Source organism: Arachis ipaensis, chromosome B01 (assembly GCF_000816755.2).
Source record: "Arachis ipaensis cultivar K30076 chromosome B01, Araip1.1, whole genome shotgun sequence".
In the NCBI taxonomy this organism is placed as follows: domain Eukaryota; kingdom Viridiplantae; phylum Streptophyta; class Magnoliopsida; order Fabales; family Fabaceae; genus Arachis; species Arachis ipaensis.
Window position 1 is genome coordinate 58,129,112 of NC_029785.2, and position 20,710 is coordinate 58,149,821.

General features: G+C 39.3%; 2 protein-coding genes across 4 annotated transcripts; one reads left to right on the forward strand and one right to left on the reverse strand.

Moving 5' to 3' along the window:
* Window positions 2,789–4,975, forward strand: LOC107607194 (protein FAR1-RELATED SEQUENCE 5-like). The gene has a single exon (XM_016309172.1). The coding sequence runs from the start codon at window positions 2,789–2,791 to the stop codon at window positions 4,973–4,975; it is 2,187 nt and encodes a 728-aa protein (XP_016164658.1).
* LOC107630649 lies at window positions 6,746–13,620 on the reverse strand. 3 transcript variants are annotated; one of them, XM_016333853.2, is made up of 13 exons: window positions 13,048–13,619; window positions 12,132–12,275; window positions 11,944–12,019; window positions 11,420–11,851; window positions 11,143–11,319; window positions 10,941–11,038; window positions 9,061–9,145; window positions 8,878–8,952; window positions 8,575–8,667; window positions 8,348–8,482; window positions 8,132–8,253; window positions 7,344–7,413; window positions 6,746–7,233 (listed from the first exon to the last, which is right to left on the reverse strand). In XM_016333853.2, the coding sequence occupies exons 1-13, from the start codon at window positions 13,320–13,322 to the stop codon at window positions 7,114–7,116; spliced, it is 1,902 nt and encodes a 633-aa protein (XP_016189339.1). In that variant the 5' UTR covers window positions 13,323–13,619; the 3' UTR covers window positions 6,746–7,113. The 3 variants fall into 3 exon arrangements, with proteins under 3 accessions (XP_016189339.1, XP_016189347.1, XP_020977320.1); XM_016333861.2 differs by having other exon boundaries at window positions 13,053–13,220; XM_021121661.1 differs by lacking the exon at window positions 6,746–7,233 and having other exon boundaries at window positions 7,344–7,441; window positions 13,048–13,620.

Below are 20,710 nucleotides of genomic sequence, written 5' to 3' on the forward strand. Positions count from 1 at the left end.
TAATGATTTCAAAATTCATAAAGATTAATATTTCATTATTTATATACATCATATTTGAAACTTAAATACATAGAAAATAAAACTTAACAATAAGTTCTTTACATTATTTATTTACATGGATACTTAACAATCCCACATATTAAACTATTCCATCATTGATCAAATAACCAATATTTCCTTCAACATCCTCAAAGAAATCATATACATCATAATGAGTGGTGGAATTTTCAGCATCATTTGAAACAAAATTCGTTTCCTTCCCTTTGTCGTATTTTTTCAAAGATGCTTGATAAAGATCAACTAAGTGTTTTGAGGTACGACAGGCACACGACCAATGACCCTTTCCACCACAACTGAAACACTTATCCTCTGTTGATTTATTTTGCCCAATATTTCTTTCTTTATCCCACTTCTGGTGAGATTCTCTCTTTTGAACATAATTCATTTTCCTTTCATAATTTTTCTTGTTATTAAAATCTTGCCATTTAACTCTTCTTGGGTAATGATTTGCCGCATTTATTTTAGGAAACGGGGCGGCGCCAGCTGGGCACGTTTCATGATTCTTTAAGAGCAACTCATTGTTGCGTTCCGCAACAAGAAGGCAAGAAATTAACTCAGAATATTTTTTAAATCGTTTTTCTCGATACTGCTGCTGCAGGAGCACATTTGAGGCATGAAAGGTCGAGAAAGTTTTCTCTAACATATCATTATCAGATATATTCGAAACATTGCCGAATTATATTCATTTATGGATTTAAAATCCTGTAGACGCAAGTGCGTCCATTCATATCGGACTTGAGGAAGTATCACCGTTTTTTATGATTGTACCTTTCTTCAAGGTCTTTCCAAAGATCTGCAGGATCTTTTAAAGTGAGGTATTCATTTTTCAATCCTTCGTCAAGATGACGACGAAGAAAAATCTTGACTTTGGCTTTATCCTTCTGGGATGCATTATTTTCAGCCTTAATGGTATCTCCAAGATCCATTAAATCAAGATGGATTTCAGCATCTAATATCCATGATAAATAATTGTTTCCAGATACATCAAGAGCATTGGATTCAAGATGAGAGAGCTTCGACATAATGAAAATTTGTTACCTGAGTCTTCCTAAAAATTTGATCAGTGTCTTGTGCTGATAACGTGTTGTAAAATAAATAACTAAAAAGGATAAATATAAAATAAGAAAGTGTAAATAGAAAATATAATTAGCTCAATAAAGATGATTCATATATGTATTTACTTAATATTATATGATATATATATATGGGTTCATCTACGGTAAAGTTGCAATTTCATACAGATTTACAGATTTTTGTCTTTTTTAAATCTGCGGACACGTGTTGCTTCTGTGAGGTAGCTCTCAGAAAGCTGGGGAAGCTCATGGAAGGGATGGCTGAGCCGGTTAGAAAGGTCAGCTGAGAACGGGGTTCGCGTTGCATAGAGTCCCGTTAGTGCCGTTGTTGGGCCTTGAGGTTTGACCCGGAAAAGAGTGGGGGTAGGCAAGGCAGTTGTTGCTGTGGGTCAATCTTCTCCTGTGGTCCAAAAGAACCCTAGCAGCGTTCAGGAAATTAGAGCCCCCGCGGGTATCGTGACTCCCATTGCAACCGGAGCTGCAGCTCCGTCCGGGTCAAGGACCACTCCAAGGACGCCATTCACCGGAGCATGCGTCGTTGCCAAGGACCGGTGGTGCAAACGAACGCCGTCGTAGTCAAGTGCGGTTGGCCTGTAGTTGGTGTTGCTGCCCGTCGTCCGCTGTGCGTGTAAGTCGAACGTAGGATCTGCTCTGCCCGATGAATCATCATCTTTGAGTGCTGGTCTCGAAATGTATTCAGGTTAGGTTGAGTATGAGTATTGCTTTTGAAACTTGTATTGTGAATTTGTAGATTCTGGTATTGGCTTAGAGGTGGAAATCTGAAATGCCGCTGATGTTGGGTAGTTGGTAAAAGAGTAAGTTAAATTAAATCATTGTTAGCATTTTAGGAACTCGTGAATGAACAAGTAGGTAAATTCATTAGACATTTGTGTTAGTTATAAGTTAGTAGGTTCAATATATTCTGGGTGTGATAAATTGTTAATGCAATGGGTAGTAGTAGCAATCTAGGGAAGATAATAGAAACATGGCTGTTGAGTGGTAAGTGCCTATTACCTCCCGTTAGGTAATTGTGATGTTATAGGAGGAAGGTTAAGGGCTTATATATTGTGCAAGGTGATTGATTATGTTAAACCGCTATTTAGATGTACCCTTGATGTAAGGTAGTTTGTTTATTCCAAATGGAATATGATTTCCCCGTTTACGGCTAAGTATGTGTGCTGCTATGAAATTAAGGACTTGTAGCAATCTACTAGGGAAGGGCATCTTCATGGACATTAGAGACATAGACATGGCATTTTCAATGTTTCGTTTCGTGGCGGGTTTAGCAACGAGTATATGATGAAAAGAAAGGTGTAAATGAATTCCAAGTTGATATTGATATGTTTTCTCCCTTTTGAGATGTGTTTTTTTTTTGTTGGGTTTTTGAAATGCTGGCGATAAAATTTTGAAAGGGTTTTTATCCTTTTGGGAAGAAATCTGCCGGGAACCTTGTTGAAGTTATGGTGCTGCGGAGGATAGGAAATTAAATTTTTTTTTAAGTCGGTAAGCTATGTATAGACAGTTACAATGCAGAGGTTTTGCCTTATTTGTTAAGTAAGATATAGTCCCTTTTTGATAGTTGTGGTTGATGTTCTGAGTACATCGTTTCTCTGTTTTGCATGTGATTAGGGTAGAAGGTTGCCCAGTTCTTGCCAATGGATTTCAGCAGTTTCTTTGATAGTGAGGGTGAAGACTCATTTGGGAGTGCCTCTGATGATGGTCGCGGACGTTATAGTGCGAGTGATGATGACTATGATGACGACGAGAACCTCGAGTGCAATGAGGCCCACGAAGGCGGGGAAAATAGTGAAGGCGGGGCCGATGATCGTAATGGGACGGGTGATGCAGATGATGCATCAGAGGGTGGTCTCCGCCAGCCGGTCGGGGCGAATGACTTCTTGGGAAAAGAGTTTGCAACGGAGGAGGATGCCTATGCTGCCTACAAGGAATTTGCTAAAATAAGGGGTTTTGGAGTACGGAAGGGAGATGTGGCTCGTGTGGATGGGGTGTTGATTAGGCGAGATTTTTTCTGCCATCGACAAGGTACAAGACATGCTAAGCACTACGACCGTCCTGAGCGAGTAAGGGAGGAGAGGTTGGAGAGTCGCACAGACTGTAAGGCCAAGTTGAAGATTTACTATGATATGCAGCATAGTGTATGGAGGGTCAGGACCATCGTCGACGAACACAACCACGAGCTTGCTCCAGCAGTGTTCGCACGTCTCCTTCCTAGTCATCGGAAGATGAGTGACGGTGACAAGGCACAGGTGGATAGTTTCAAGCAGTTTGGGATCCCCACGTCGAAGATAATGGCTTACATGGCGGGACAGTCTGGTGGGTATGGCATGCTCCGATTTACGAAACGGGATCTGTATAATTATGTCCATGGGCAAAGGGTTGCGCGAATATGCGACGGCGACGCTGCGGCGACTATCAGTTACTTGGAGGGAAAGGCAAATGCTGACATGAGGACGGTGGCCCGATACACACGGACGTCGGACAATCGTCTGGGTAGCCTAATCTGGGCTGACGGTGAGATGATGATGGATTATCAGCTATTTGGTGACGTGTTGGCTTTTGATTCGACGTACCGATCTAACAATTATAGGAAACCATTGGTGGTTTTCTCTGGGACAAATCACCACAAACAGACTTCGATATTTGGGTTCGCGTTGCTGGAGGATGAAGAGGTCCGCGCTTATAGGTGGGTGTTAATGAACCTGCTCGATGTCATGGGGCAGAAGATGCCTTGTGTAGTGGTTACCAACGGAGACAAGGCGATGCGCTCTGCAATTGCGGAGGTGATGCCGACGGTGACACATAGACTCTGTGGTTGGCACCTGGAGAAGAATTGCGTGCAACGGGTGAAAGAAGCAGAATTTCGCAAGGTGTTTCGGAAAGCGATTTATGCAAACTTTGAAATCTGCGAGTTTGAGGAGTATTGGAAGGCATCGGTCGAGTCGCTTGGCCTACATGATAACACTTGGGTTAAGTCCACGTATGAAAGTAGACATAGTTGGGCAACAGCGTACCTTAGGGGAACTTTTTGTGCGGGATATAGAACGACCTCTAGATGTGAAGGGATAAATGCTTTCATTAAGGGTTTCCTTAAATCAACCGATAGCATTTTGGAACTTGTGCATAGTTTGGATCGGGTTGTAAAGAACTACCGGAATAATGAAATAACAGCCCAATTCTACTCCACGTACTACAGTCCAGTGCTGACCACCAGCCTTGATTCGATCGAGCGGTTTGCATCGAAGGTGTATACAAGAGCAGTGTTTAGAGAAGTGAAGAAACAAATCAAGGCTGTGGCCACGCTATTGTTTCGGGGGAAGGATAGCATCAGCACGACAACTGTGTACACATTCTCGCGGATGGGGAAACCCAACAGAAAACACAAGGTATTGTTTGACCCGAACGAGGAAAAAATAGAGTGTGAGTGTTCCATGTGGAACAGTGAAGGGATTCCATGTAGCCATATCTTCTGTGCGATGAAGTACGAGGGTTTGGAAGAAATCCCGCCCGGTCTTATTCTAAGAAGATGGTGCAAGGATGCGAAGGATTGTAGATCCACCCAGGTTGATAATAAAGACGGCCCTGAAGGCCGCTTGCTGCGATACGGTGCCCTTTTTGGGGCAATGAGTTTAGTTGCGCAACTTGGGGCCGAAGATGCTGCAGAGTTTGTTGTGGCTAGGGATGGGATTGCCAGTCTAATCGAAACCCTTCAGCGGAGACACTTTGACAAGGTTGGGAGCAAACTTGGTCTATCGCCGTTATCCCAGATCAAGGACCCCGTTGTATCAAAGACAAAGGGGGCACCGAGGAAGGGAAGGAGTTAGAACCGGTTAGTCAGGGTGACGGCGCGCCAAAGAGACGCCGTTGTACCAAGTGTGGGGTTGCTGGTCACACGAGGAGGACTTGCACGTGGGACCGGGGATAGTGTGATGTTGGGACTTCTACTGCAGGTGGTCGAAGTTACGTGGATCATGGTTCGCATGATCCAGCTGCCCCTTCCGCGACGCGACAGCCACATCATTGTCACACAAACCAGGTAAGTGAGCGGTTTCATTTAGATTCGAAACAAGTGGGTAGCGTAGTTTGGTTAGTTTGATGCATTTTGTTCCATGAGTCCCGTGTTAGCTACCGTTGACCTTAGGGGCCCCTTTGCAAGTCATACACAAGCTTCTCTTTGCACTAAAATGTTTTAGTCGTTTTGGTTTGATATTTCTGCAATGTTGCAGCTTGGTGGATAATAGAATTGTCATTGTTTTATCAACAGTCTCTGTATCCGTATGCATAAGGAACTTCCGAGTAGGGTAGCTTGAGTGTGCTCTTTATAGTAGGTAGTAGGCAGTATAAATTGTTGATGCATGGAATTTTTTCATGCTTATGTCAGTATGTGAATTGATCACATGTGAATATCTTATGCTTCATTAGCAGGGAATGCAATCGCAGAGTGGCGACCCTTGTGACACTCTCCCGGCGCATGGAGCTGGGATGACTCCGCCTTTTACTCATGGGGGTAGCAGTCCATTTTGCCTAAACCCCGTCGGTGTAGGGGGTGGTGGCACAAACTTTTTCCTCGGCGGGCAACACATCGAGCAATTTTATACCACACAAGGCTGCTCGGGGCACATTGCGCAGCCTTCTGCACACGCTGCCAGCCCCAGCTTAGGGAACCCAAATGCTTGGACAAATGAGGAATTGTTTGAGAGGTGGCTCACACAGGTACGGTTCGGATAACCGGGATTTGATACACATTATTATGAGCTTCCATATTCCTGTTTTATGGTTTTAAGTTAACGAAAGAGTTATTTTCTTGTCGTTTCGCAGAATGTTGTCGGTTGAATGGCCAGCAGCGGAAAAGCTGGAAGTGTCCCGAAGGAATGAGTCGGACGATTGCTATCAGTGATTAGACCTGTTTGAGTCTCGCTGTCCGCTTGGAGCCGCCAACCTGAACGAAACTGTTGTACTCTATTGCATTCCATATTATTGTACATCAAAAAAACAATTTACGTGCATGTGAGTGGTGCTCATGTCTTGTGCGTGTATTGTGCTATGTATACTATGTTCAACTTTCTTTTTCCTTTCGTGAGTTGGGGTAGTTATATTCCAAACTAAAGAATTGCAACAGGTGTGTATTGGATATGTGAGAGTTGGGGTAGTTATATTTCAAACTAAAGAATTGCAACAGGTGTGTATTGGATATGTGAGATGTACACAGGTGTCAGAGACAAAACATGTGTTATTACTTTTAGTGAAAAAAGTTTGCATTCTTTATGTGTCATCCGACCAGCCGACCTAGGTGGTTTTGTTTGGTTGGCGTGGGGAAATTTAAAAGAGACGCCAAAATGAAACTCGGTCTTGTTCAAATAAGAAAGAAGAAATAATTAATCTAAACCGGAAGGAAAATGTGCAACTGGAGTTAAGTTTGTGATTTAATTAGGGTTTTAAGGTCTTGCAATTGTGGCACACCTAATGTTTCTTGGAAGGCAGTTAATTAGGCCAAAATATGCTACATCTGTATGGCCTGATGCTGCTTAGATATGCTGTTTTCAGGATTGGGAAAGAATCTCAAAATAGCTTGCCTTCTACTGTGCAATGTTTATGAAAAATATTCTTTCAATCGCTGATCATTTTTATGTACAATGGTGTCCGTCACATGAAATTAAAAAACAAACTTGTGTATACAATATCCCAATGCATCCAATCCACAAAATGCTTAGGTCTGTGTAGAAGGGTAACAGTCCTCGCACAGTCATGGGGGTTTCGAATGGGCAACAATTTTAGGCTATATACAGAACCACAATACTGCAGCAGTTTTGTCTCAGGCTATATAAACAAAAAACAAAATGGAAAATGGAACTAAATTTTTCCATGATACATTCAGGGCTCCGATCCAAAAAATAAGGACCCCTGCTGCAGCCATAGAGAAAGTGTTAATAAATGGTCGGAGGCGACCACGATGTCTACGTTGCTAAGTTGACTTTGTCTCCCAGTGTGCGAACGCCTTTGTGACCACCTCGTGTGCAATTTCGTTGTGTGACTTCAGCACTAAATCGACTGCCAATCGCATCCGCCTCGCACTATTCACATGCTGAAAAAAAGGGCAACACCAGCAAACCAAATTTATTACCAACAAGAAACACTCCACTTTATTGAATACCCACAAGGAAATATAATAATGATAAAGTGAACCACTCATACCTGTACTCCATAATCTTTCCATAAGTGTTCTCGTATCATCCATTGGGCGACCCATACACCGCAGTCCATCCTATTTAAGCAAACCGGTAAGGATAAGACTGTAGGCATTAATGGAAGAAGACTCAAAATTTGGAAGCAGAGCATAGTAATAAAAATCAGAAACATCATTTTAAATGCAACACGCGACATCGCTTTCATGTTGAACAAGTGATTCTTTCACAGTAACCTGCATTCTCAAGCCTGATCTTCAGACCTCATAGTTGAGTGGAACCATGTTAACACAGAAATCTATACTCTTTAGTTTCCCCATCTTGTGGTCTTGTAATTCCCACGCTCTCCCAAATTCTGGAACTATGTTCTAACCTCATGATGTTGTTTACGTAGTTGGAAGGCAACTCAATATGCCAGATAACATAAAGTTGTTTAGGTAGTTGGTAATAAACTTTATGAAATGAAATATGAATGCCTGAGTTGTGTAAAGAACGGAATCGTTTGTTTTCACACACACGCATGACAAATGAACAAAAAGGAAAAGTTTAATCTTATTGCAATTAAGTTAATTAGTGCACGGTGAGGACACACCTACAAATGACATCGGAATGCATGTCAGTAAAATCAGCAAGTGGGTGGAATTGCGTAGATGGGGGGAAACAACTTAGATGGGTCACTCATGATGACCTAATTGGAACTTGACTTTAGAGGATCGAAAGAGTTACGTGAATGGATAGTAAGACTTACGTGAATGGATACTACGGACACATGTATTATGAAAAGACGTAGCTACTTACGAGTTCCGCTCTTGTTGAGGGATATCCGGCTCTTCAAAGTCAAACGCCGAAAACCTAGGACGCAGTGCCCCCTCGGCCGATAGCCACGACTTGCCTAACGTCACTCCCTCGAGATACAGTGCCTACAAAAATCGAGGACATTGCACATTCATATTCATATGGCTGAAATATCACCTGGTACATATTTGACAGTTTCACAAACATAAAGTTGCTTACCACTCGAAGCATCCCTGTTTTCCTTGCATCGGCTTCATTCGGGTCGCGAAGTGAATCCAGATATATCAACTTCCTCCGCGGCACGTCGATAATCATAAGGTACCAGTGCTGGTCACACCACATCGGCTGATAAATCTAAAAAGAAACCCGGCATCCCAGAAAAGCAACTCATTAAACTTATCCATCCAAGGGACAAACAGGGAAAAACAGGGGGTCCGTGTACATACCCGGCTAACACGATCCACCTTGCTCCGCATGTACTTGTTACGTATGGAGGTGATGTTCCCGGACGTCATGGAACGACCGTCAATTGCAGCTTGCTGACAATCAAAGAGACGCACTTTATTAGAGGATTTGGTCGTCAAGGGGCAGGGTCATTTCTATTATAAGACTGTCAACATAAAACCTCTACTAATACTTAAGTTGAACAAACACTAAATAAGAGAGCAATCATATCATGAAATTTACTAACTTCAGGATGCAAAAAGTGAATCAATCTTCTTGGCACAGAGTGAAGTGGGCGGTCTTACCATAAGGCTTGTGGGTAGGAACCAACAGTGTCGCTCGGCAGAAGTTGTGAGCATGCGAACCACAGCATTCAGGACCTGCACCATCCCGCCAAAAAGGAAAACTCGTCAGTATGATTTAGAGAGTTTACGAAGTGAAGTTGGGTCTTGACTGAAGCATTTGAGCAGTTGCTAATGTTTACTCACATCATCCACGACCTCACATTTTGGAACAAGGGTAAGGAGCGCTCCCCTGCTACATATACAGTCGCCGACGTCGATCAGAATCTCCCTGTCCTCATACGAAAGTACACAACAGTAACTATGTCAACACAATTTTAGTTATGTAATTAATACAACGGCATGTATATTCCAGAAAAGGTTTTTTTCCGGTTATCTCAATGTTGTCACGCTCAGACCTTTAATAATTTTATTAATGGGGACATCTCTATGAATTCCTCAGCATCACATGACATATCACTCTCGAAATAAAAACTACATCTCAATATATATATCTGCGTAACACTTAAACTAAAGTAACTAAGTTTGTAAAAACCAAAAACCGTAGAGAAAAATGTAAATATATATACGTTTGGTAGATCTAATTTAGCTTTGGTTAATTGACTGCTCGGGGAGAAGGGCGACAGTTGTTATCATTGGTTTACCTGTTTGGTTTACTTTATTTTACAGAATTGCCTATGGTGGGTAAACTTAGAACTGGTTCTTAAAGGATCTAGGCTGTATATTCCAATTTGATTTTTTTTACTGGTACCATACAAAATAGTGTAAATTTGTTAAGTATTGCTTTAGAATTATGCGAATTACAAAAGAACCCGTTGGATTAAGTAAAAAACTAATGACTTAGACAATTTTTTTAACATTACATTTAAAAATTACTATAATATTTTTATAGGAATAAATAACAAAAAATATCTGATAAGTAAATTAATTTTATATTCAACTTTTACCGAATATCTTTTTTTTCTTCCTATGTTTTCCTCTTTCTTTTTCGATTGATTTTTATTCTGGCAATAAAGAACTGAATTTATTTTGGTTGAACTTAATTACTAAAATAAGTTAGTTATGTAACAGTTTTATAATTAAGTCAAACTAAATTAGTGTAAACTCAACAGAATAAAACAAAATATTTGCATGTCTCTTCACTTCATATTTTTTGCACTTTCTGTCTCACACAAATTTTTGTTTCAAAGTACAAAAACTTATTAGTATAGTACACAAATTTTTTAAGCAGAGCATAAAGAATTTTTTAATAACAAACTTATTGATATATAGTATAAAAGTTTTTAGTATATAGTATAAAAATATTTGCTACAAATATATTTAATTAGTTGGATGAGTATTTAACGGATAAAAATTTTTGCTGACTTCATTTTAAGAGAGTAAATAACATTTTTAACGTAAATTTTAAGGAGACAAAAATGTTCTCATTGTTCATATTTGGCATACTTACATACCTCATAATACCAAATTTCAAAAAACTAAATTACCTTTACATCATTAATTAAGATTGGTTGTATTAAAAATAAAGATTGTATACATAAAAAGGACTTAAATACTTTTATATTTAACTTCTAAAACACTAAACTAAATTTTTAAGAAAAATCATAAACGACTAAATACTCTTTTATAGTAAAATTTGTTTAACTATACTAAAAATTATAAATCTCAACTTTTTAACAGACTGAACCATCCCTATATGTTTGAAAGAATAAAGCAACATCTGAAGATTAATTAAAAAAAATTAAAAGAATACCATCATAAGACTATATTATATTATATAGTTGTATTAAAATTTAAAAATTTGAATTTGATTTTAAAAACAAAAAAATATTCTTAATTCATATTAAGTACTAAAGTCCTTTCAATCATTATTAGCATAAAAAGAACTAAATTATTTTTATAGAATTAATTTTGCTTATTCAATCATATTAGAAATTAGAGTTGTAATATAAAATTGAAAAGATTAAACAGGGATATTTATGATTAGAATTAGATTTATATGATAAATTAAAAACCTGTATTACACAAGAACCCCAACATTATCACCAGTGGAGAATCTTACGTACCCCTTCGGAAGGTCTTCACTAAAGATGTAGGTTGCGACGGCCAACTCATGTCTGGAAAGATTCATCGCGTCAGTAGGACGGAAGACAAGGTTCATTATCTGCAGGAAATAGTGACATGTTATGCGTGACTCGCCTAGCGGGTCAAGTTATTGGATAATAGGATTTGGAATGCTGTATCGAAACATGGAATGTAACTCCTAACCTGCGGGATTCGCTCAACTTTCATTCTCAGCAGACTGCCTAAGTTCACCACATCATCGGGAATAGCCGGCTGCTCGAGGCGGGGATGACCTCCGGCTCCGCCATAAACCAAACGTTGGACTTTGGAATCCCGGCCCAATGGGTACGAGTCGGCGACCGTGTCAGAGGTCAAATCCACCTGAAATGGTCCACCGAATTTCGTTAGCGAGAACCAGGCAGGTTGTTATGAAGTCACTAGTTTTCATGATTAAACAAGCAAGAACCGGAATAAAACACACCACTTCAGCTGACCGCTTTGCAGATGCGGCATTTGGACTTGGAAGGGGTGATAACCTACGGAACTTGTTTCTCCTCGTGGTACCCACAATGTGGTCGACACTGAACATGGTGTCGATCACTGGTCGGATTGTTTCGGGCCGAGCCTTGTGCATTTTACCGGATCCATGTCGGTTCCCCGGTTTCTGACCTCTCACTGGCCTTCCTTGGCTTTCCGACAAATTTCTCAACCGGCTGCACTTGCACCAACCACAACACCTCTCCGATGCTGATGTTACCTGAAGTAAGGACTTCAATCCACCCAGGTCAGTGATCGCAGCTCTGATTTCCGCCATAACCGCTTCATGGCGGGAAACAACCTCTGACAATAATTTCATATCGTACCGCATACCGGAGACCGTACTAACGACGGTCTCTGCAACGGGACTGCAATCCTACTCGACACAAACAACAACGGATTATACATTAGTTACTGTGGTTCAATAAGGGATAACATGAATTGGCATAAGTAGTTGATGATGCTTACATGGCGGTATGCCCCGCAGGAAGAGCCACAACTTGCAGCTGAGAAGAGAGAACCATCAATGCCCGCTAGCGGACCCCTGCATGAACAACTTATGACAGTCAGAATGCATCTCGAATCATCGACCACTTGGAACATGAACAACTTATTACGCAAAAGTTACGACTTCAGGAAGACATTCACGGCCTTACGCGAAAGGGGTTTGTTTTGTGCTTTTTCGGGCACAAGACACAGCGGATGTCCCACCGGTGTGGAGCTGCGACGGAATGGGATCATCGTACGGCTGCAAAGGGCTGTCACCTGGTTGCTGCCCAGTAGAGAGGCGGGTGGAAGTCCTGCAAGAAACATATTGGAATAAGTCCGTGAGATAAATAAACACATATATAAACATACTTATAGTCAGACATGAAATTCAAAACATGATGCATGCTTAAAAATTTGCAGCAGTCCAATAAAAGAATAATCCAGTATGTAAGAAGGCGTCCCAATCCATCCCCAGATCTCAAACAAACACCAATGAGCGACTGTTATTACTAAAAATCTCAACCTCTTCACTCGAGGTTATCATGGCATCATGTAAGGTACAAATTGGTGTCAACATACGGAAATGCAAAGCAAAAACTCCTTCTTTGTTATAATATTTCACTGGTTAAATAGTGAGAAGCCGTAATATCAAAGGATAGAACCACAAGTGAACAGACGAAGTTACTCCAGGCAAACAAAAAGTAATCTGGATACCCAAATTAGAAAGAACCTCAGAAATTATTTCGGGCAGCAGGAGCAGTTTTAAAATGTCACCAGCAGTTTTAGCATGGCAGATAATCATCTTCCACTCAGTGTGCAACTCATTAAATGAATGACAGCAAAACACAGTATAACAATCATAAGGTACAAGTAACCCAAAAACAATGCTTTATGAAATTAACAACACAGCACGAACATGTAAACCTGCGAAACCAAATTTGGTGTTGGAAATCAAATTTCCAACAACACCAATCCAACCATAACAAACGAAGGGGAAGACATATTACGCATGACGAGAACAATTAAAATTAAAAGTCTGAACTAATAAAACGTCGAAGAGCTACGAGATGGATAAGAATTCACATTACAACGGAGCGGTCCCGAACATCAGACAGTCTATCGAGAGGAATGAGCTTTACATCGCGACGGAGAGGGATGAATGGACGGATGACAATGGCGAAACGGTTGGGGAATGGAGGGTTGGTTGGGAAAACAGAGCCCGAACAATTACTCCACCGGGCGGGGTTCAGGAATAACCCGATGGCTACGCAGGTGGTGCAATCCTCGGGAAAAGAAGGCGTCGCTAGGGTTCGCCAGATACACCGGCGTATAGGCTGGCGGAAATGGTCGCGGACCATCTGGGACGAAGGGCTGCGTCGCGCGAACGTGGTTTCCAGGCCGACGGCGGCGGAGCCAGAACGTCGAGGAACGACGATGAGAGAAGGCTGCTGCAGCGGTGCCCAGAAGCTGCGTTGGTGTTAACTGCTCTGCGTTCCTCAGGGTCTACGCTCAGACAAGGGGGAGACGGTGGTGAGGGGGTGACGAGGAGCTCCATGAGAGGAAGGAGAAGAGCGGCTGATACCTACTGTGAGATTGGGCTGCCCACGAAGCCCCCCGGCATATGCTGAATGGTTAGGGTTCTGCTAACCAACGGACGAAGGAAGGCTAAGCCAACCAATACCGCAAACACATTGCTCTCATATTTGGGCCCATAAACTGAATGGGCTGGGTTATTGAGTTAAAGGACCTCAGCATATCCTGGATGTGTTTGGTTACTGTCTTTGGATATGGGCCTGGTGGGCCACTTGGCTGTTTATTTCACAAACATACCCCATACGCATAGATGTCTAAACCGCTCCGGCAATAAACTAGGAACGAGGATCTGCAGTGCCTAAACCCCGTAGCTGGGTTCCACGAATTTAACCAGAGGCCACAAATTTAACCATTAATGGCTCTCCCACAAGACTAGGAACTAAAGCTATGGGACAAAAAAAATAGGCCCACACCCATTCTGCAAACTCCCCCAACTGGGCCCGGTAGTAGTACACGTGTGTACGACTTAAGTTGGGCCATCCACGCCCACGAGGGAAGGATCCACAGGCAAGGAAAACAAAATTCGGACATGGAACTGTGATGTTCGATTATCGCTTTGCCACATGGCGCCGACCCGTTTAACAGTGGCATCAACTGCCGGAGAAAAGCCACCACTGGGGGACTAACCAACCCAAATACCTGGGATAGCATTGCGTTGTTTCTCAACACAACTTGACGAATGAACGAAACTCTTCGGATTGACTGGTCCTTCACCCTTCCACAAAGAGCCCCATCATGGCCTGGATGTACATCTTGTTTTCACGGAAGTAACAAGGATTGCACATCCCTAAAGCCCGTACGACAACCACTTTATGCCTAATATGCCACCTTGCAGGTAACCATCTCAAAGCCTCCTTCTGACGAGAAAAATCATTAGCTACTTCCAAACAGGGGAAAAGACATAGCATTCACGTGTTACGGTGCCACTTGGAAGGCGACAAAGTGAGACCATGCGAATGAAGTGACTGAAGCAGGAATAAAGCTGAATGCATGAATGCCAACAACCTTTAAGAGGCTCCTACTTACATGGGATTCGAAGCACGCGTGGCTTTGGTTAGATTCTCCCGTGAAGTTAAACAGGGTTCTTCATTGGTACAGGGTTCCGATGTTCTCCCCTGCTTATCCACACGTTGGGAGTTGTTGGGAGAATATCATCATGTGTTATGCTTAGGGAAGCTAACAGAGGCAGAATGCACCCTCTCTAATCTACCAGCTAAGATTCCCCATGATACACCAATATAAAACTGTTTAAAATAATTTACGAAATTGCCCTTATGTGTATGGGCTGGGCTCCACAGGAAGGCCTCTCTAAGGAAAATTCCCGCCACGTGTCCGTGCAAACACATGGTTCCATGTCTAACATCGTCATTTTGGTCCTGGACGTCTCCCGAGAACACGATTTGCACAGCCGTGCCCTGTCATTCACCATGTCCCATCATCCTTCCTCACGTCCTGGACGCCTGCGTCTTGGCGGGAAAGTGAAGACCCCCCTATCAAATTCCGAACGACGTCACATGGGGTAATATATTTCCCGGGAATAAATTGCAAGAACCCCCTTAGGCCAATTAACCCTCTCTTCTATAAATTCCAGGGACCTCCTGGAAACCAATGTAAAATCAAACCAAGGGTTGCACCCTTCTCACGTCACAACTCATACCCTCCTTCAACACGGGAAGCTTCTATAGAGCTATGAAATTTGCCATAACCAAGACTCCCCCACGACGCGGAAAACAAAATCCCCGCTGTCTATGCTGAGAACCGAAACCTCCAATGGGCTTGGGTGAAATCGACAAACTTTTCTTCAAGCTTCTACCAATATAACTACGACCACTTTCTCCCCTGTTGCACTCCGTGGCCAATCTCACATTTAAGAAGGCCACCGCGACTTGCACGATTGCCTCTCTACCAGTGTGTTTAGCGTCGATCTATGCAAGCCACGCAACCGGGTTCCAACAACCGTCACCGTCTTTGGCCGACACCGTCCGCAAGCAACAAGTCTTCCTTGGCGGTGCACAAAACAGCAACTCCGTCACATTGATATTATTATTCGTGGCAGCATATTTTTTTTCTACTACTATATCTTGTAAAATTTGTAAAACACTATATGAATCCAACGTAAGGGATATTTAATGGCCCTACTTACTAACACAGTGTGAGGCTAAGATACGTCTATTGGTTTCACTCCCACGTCCATTTTCTTTGGCGTTCAACTGCATACATTGGTAGGTTTATGCATGCATGACGTGACTTCCAGCGCCAAGCCATGTACTTTACGTGGGGTGGACACTCTTCTGTGCATGCACGTTAACGTTACTCATTACGGGCATGGATGAGGTGGGTTTTATTAGTTATCGTGCACACAGATGAGTAACCTTTAAACTTGAATTCATCTCCTCCTCCCTACCCTTCAGCGATTTTGTTACCATGCAGCTGCGTTTTTTTTTTTTAAGAATTCCAGACAAGGCAGTGTTTAGGTTGTTCTCGAACGTAGCCGTCATGGACGTGCATCATATTTCCATGACGCATGATATATGAACACAACCTTTATTCCCCCAGTGAAAGACTATGAACGGTTAAAGGGAGAATATCGAAAAAAAAAATAAAACTAAATGCTGAGAACGTAAAAATAATTCACTTGCCACGATCTTCTAAGACAATATGGACTAATAACACAACTGGCCCAGAAAAAAGAAAACTCGACCCAATATTAAACACGGCTTAAATAGCTTTGCTGTTGTTTTAAGACATTATTAAAGATAATAATAGTAAAATAATTATAAAAGGACTTTTTCTAAAAAAAATGCATAACAATTAATATTTCAAATTGAATACATAATTATTAAAAAAGATTTTTAACAAAAATAATCATATATAAAAAATTATAGAAGAATAAAATTTGTCTTTATTTGAAATAGACGTTTTCCTTGTCTTAAACTTCTATTTATAGGTTAAATTTTTTAATGTTTGAATCCCGAAAACTTATGGCACAATAAAATAGGAGTGTTCGGAATGCGGTTTGGTTCGGTTTTAAGGAAAAATTTCATCTCATCCGAACGCTTAATTTATGTGCGGTGCGGTTTGGATTGAATGAACTTTTTTTGAAAATCCGATCCGATCCGATCCGATTACAAACGGTTTGGATCGGTTTGGATTTGCGATTTTTTAAATAAAAAAAATTAAATACATATAACAAGTCTTAACATCAAATTTTAAATAATCTACAATGACATAAAAAGTCTTAACATATCTTAAAAAGCCGACAATAACATAACAATAGAAATAAAATTATAGGTTAGTTAAAAGAAATAAATAAATAATATGCTAAACATAAAATATATATTAAATAATAATAATACATGAATAATAGAAAAATGTATAACAAATTTAACATGTTATAAATATAATTGTAAATATAATATTAAAATAATATTATTATAGCACATTGAGCGGTTTAGATTGGATTGGATCGGTTATGAAAAGTAGATCCAAAATCCAATCCAATCCAGTGGTTTGCAAAAAATAGAATCCAATTAAATCCGAATTAGTGCGATTTTAATTGGAATAAATAAATAATATGCAAAACATAAAATATATATTAAATAATAATAATACATGAATAATAGAAAAATGTATAACAAATTTAACATGTTATAAATATAATTGTAAATATAATATTAAAATAATATTATTATAGCACATTGAGCGGTTTAGATTGGATTGGATCGGTTATGAAAAGTAGATCCAAAATCCAATCCAATCCAGCGGTTTGCAAAAAATAGAATCCAATCAAATCCGAGTTAGTGCGGTTTTAATCGGTTTTTGATTTGGATTTGATTGGATGAGTGGTTTAATTTGAATCGGTTAGAATTTGAACACCCCTACAATAAAACCTCTCCAATTACTATATTTTAAACTTAAATTTTTTTACTTTTCCTCAATTAGTAGGGTTACGATCGTTACAAAGGTCAAAACCTACATCCTCTTTCAACAAAATTATCGACGAAAAAAATTAACGAAATGTGATAACAAAAATTGATAGCTGTACAAAAAAAAAAATCAAGTTATTTGACCAAGAATAATTTTTTTCCCCTCTCTTATAATTTGTTACGATTACTTTTGTCGAAATAATTTCTTATAATCATGTTTATAATTATATAACATACCTTTATTAAAACAACACAGAAATAATGTTTTCATTATACTTATAATTATTATTTCCATTTTTATAAAATGTTTTGTTAGTTATAATTATTATTTCCATTTTTTATAAAATGTTTATTTATAATTATTTTTACAAAGAAATTTCTTACAGTTATTTTACTAACCTGATCTTCTTGTAATTAATTTTATTTTCACTACTCTTAATAATGTCTGAAATAACGTCAAATTTATTTTTATTTTAAGAAAAAAACTTGTTGTGATAATTTATATTATTATTCTTCATATTATAACTTTCTCTATAATTTTCTTCTCGCACTTTTAAAAAGGTTACACTTGTGTGTTGTAGTTTCTCGAAGTCAAATATTAAACTAACACCAACAGACAAAATGTCATTTTGATGTTAGGTTCTCACAACTAAAAAAAATTCAGTTTTTTGCCATGTGTCGAAAGGGTAATTCGCAGTTCGGTTTGGTTCGATTTTAAAGAATGGAGTCATCCGACCCGAACGCCTAATTTTAATTCTGTCACGGGTATGTTTATTTTCTATTTATTCTAGAAAATCTATTTTTTTAAAATTTTAATAATTTATCATGCAGTTTATCGATAACAGCCTATTATATACTTCAAGTATTTATTAAAAATTAATATACATATGTTATACAAGTATGTAAAGAACAAATAACTCACTTTACGATTATTGTTAAATGAAAACATAAATAATTTAACAACGAGCAATATTATCATTCAAATTAAAATAACTTAAATTCAGGAAAACAATTTGATGATCGACAAGTATAGATATTATAGTTTGCACATACGTTATTCAGAAATAAGACATGGGGACGTTACTAAGTTCACACATCTCGGGTAAGTTTGACTTTCAAACGATTAGGTCAGACCGAGCTTACCTATTTTGACTGCTTTTAAACCGGAGCACTCTGCAATTGACCGGTTAGTTCCGGTGTTGTACCGTATGGGACCCAAAAAAGGGACCGAACCAAGTTTAAATTCGATTCCCCTATTTCTCGGTCAAACTGGCCTGTCCAGTGCAATTTTACTAACTACTGTGAGACACCAACAAAGTTATTCGTAAAGGGTCTGGCTGCAAGGAAACCATTGTTATTCGAACCGGATTGGACCAGCCGGTTAAAGCAGAAAATCAATGAACCGGAAGCATATTCGCTCTGACCGGATATTTAGATCGCACAACGTAACCAACCGAAACGAAACGGTCAGGCTGGAATTTAACCGGTGAAGCTAGATGAGGACCGCTCTGACCAGACCGCTTGAAATTAAACTTTCACGAAACGTGTGGCCTAGGGTTCCACCCCCTGTCTTCATGGAAAAAGAGCATCTTTCATATCCACTGAGCTATCATGCACGTTACTAACATATATACAAATTATAATATATATAGGTATGTTTCATCAAATAGTTTACTTCGATTTAACTTATTTTAATCTTACTCGTGAAGTCACTCATTCTAAAATTAATTATACTTTTATTTACCAATGCTAACAAAGTTACCTATTTTTTCTTTTCATAATAATAAAATATTCATTAACATTATTTTTAAGTAAATACTTAAAATATATAATAGTATAATATATATAAACGAACTATATTATTTTAGAATAGTTACATATTCAAAAAAAATATTAAATTACGTATTTTAAAGTGTAATTTTAAATTTTTGAGTATTTTCTAGTTTTTTTTCCTATAGTGCAAGGCCAATCGGTTCAATCAGTTACCACCGGTTGAACCAATAATCCATTGACCAGGTGGTTTGACCGATTCTATCACCGATTCCGTTCTGATATCTATGAAAGAAACAATTACTTACTACTAACACAATAATATTTTGACGTGACACAACAAGAATGCCTCCCCATTTTTTTAATAAAATTCCATACTACTCTGATAACAGATAACTTTAATCACAATACTAACACTAAATTAGAAAAACATTAATAAAATTTCAATAAACTTTCTATTTCCATTAGTGAATAACAATGCCATTCCATAATCAATATGTACTTAAACCTATCGTAACACACGCACTACTCTTTAATTTAATGTTCGTTATCTTCATGTCGGCCGTTACGGGTGTAAGTAAGCAAACCGACCTGGAATGTACTGCAACATTGTACAGGCGTTTACCTAGCTGCGTGATAAACAGGAAAAGTAGGGTTTATCTGGTCTTCTTCGGGTTAACCCGATCAGGTCGGCTCGGTTTTCCCATGTCTCCCTAAACACCAAATCGAGCAGAACCGTTTTCAACTTGTGTGCCAAATTGTCTTGCTTGTTTTCGTTTGTTAGTCATTTTTTCGTTCGACGCAATTTATGTTTGAAATTGAACTACAGTCATTCGAATCAATTACATTTGACTTGCTACTAAAAATTCTAAATCAAATTCATTAAATTCAGTTTGCATAGAATTATTGAACGAGACCTCCTACTTACGTTTTCGCTTTGTGGGAATTCATCTCACTTTAAACTTTTTTGGGTTTATACGGGTGAATTACCCACACAAAAATCACCTCACCTTTTCACTCAAAACAAACAAAGGTAGCTCCACCAGTGTTACTAAAACCGGTCTGGACTTGCGGGTTCGATCGAAAAATCGGTAAAGCTGAAATTATACTGGTCCAGTTCGATATTTAGACCGTGTAAGACAGAGAACTAATTCGAAATAGTTAAATCTGGAGTTAACCCCTCAAAAATCAGTAATGCCCGGTGAAAACCGGTATGACCAATTCGCTTGGAATTGAAAATTTGTTCAAAATGCTAGAGGCAGGGTTCCAACCCTTACCCTCATAAATGGAGCTGCCATATGCTCTTTATATATAGCAGGTCCATTTATATATATATATATATCTCAAATAATTTATTTTTATTTGATTTATTTTAATTTTAGTTAGAAACTCATTCATTCTTAAATTAATTATATCTTTATTTAACAATAATTATAAATTCATTTTTTTTAAATTGT

Excerpts from the sequence above, each read along its gene's own strand:
- LOC107607194 (XM_016309172.1), top strand. The coding sequence starts at position 2,789 with ATGGATTTCAGCAGTTTCTTTGATAGTGAGGGTGAAGACTCATTTGGG.
- LOC107630649 (XM_016333853.2), bottom strand. The coding sequence starts at position 13,322 with ATGGTCCGCGACCATTTCCGCCAGCCTATACGCCGGTGTATCTGGCGA. Across the intron at positions 11,039-11,142 it reads AAGTTGAGCGAATCCCGCAG|ATAATGAACCTTGTCTTCCG; the intron begins GTTAGGAGTTAC and ends TATTTCCTGCAG. Across the intron at positions 8,254-8,347 it reads AAACAGGGATGCTTCGAGTG|GCACTGTATCTCGAGGGAGT; the intron begins GTAAGCAACTTT and ends CGATTTTTGTAG.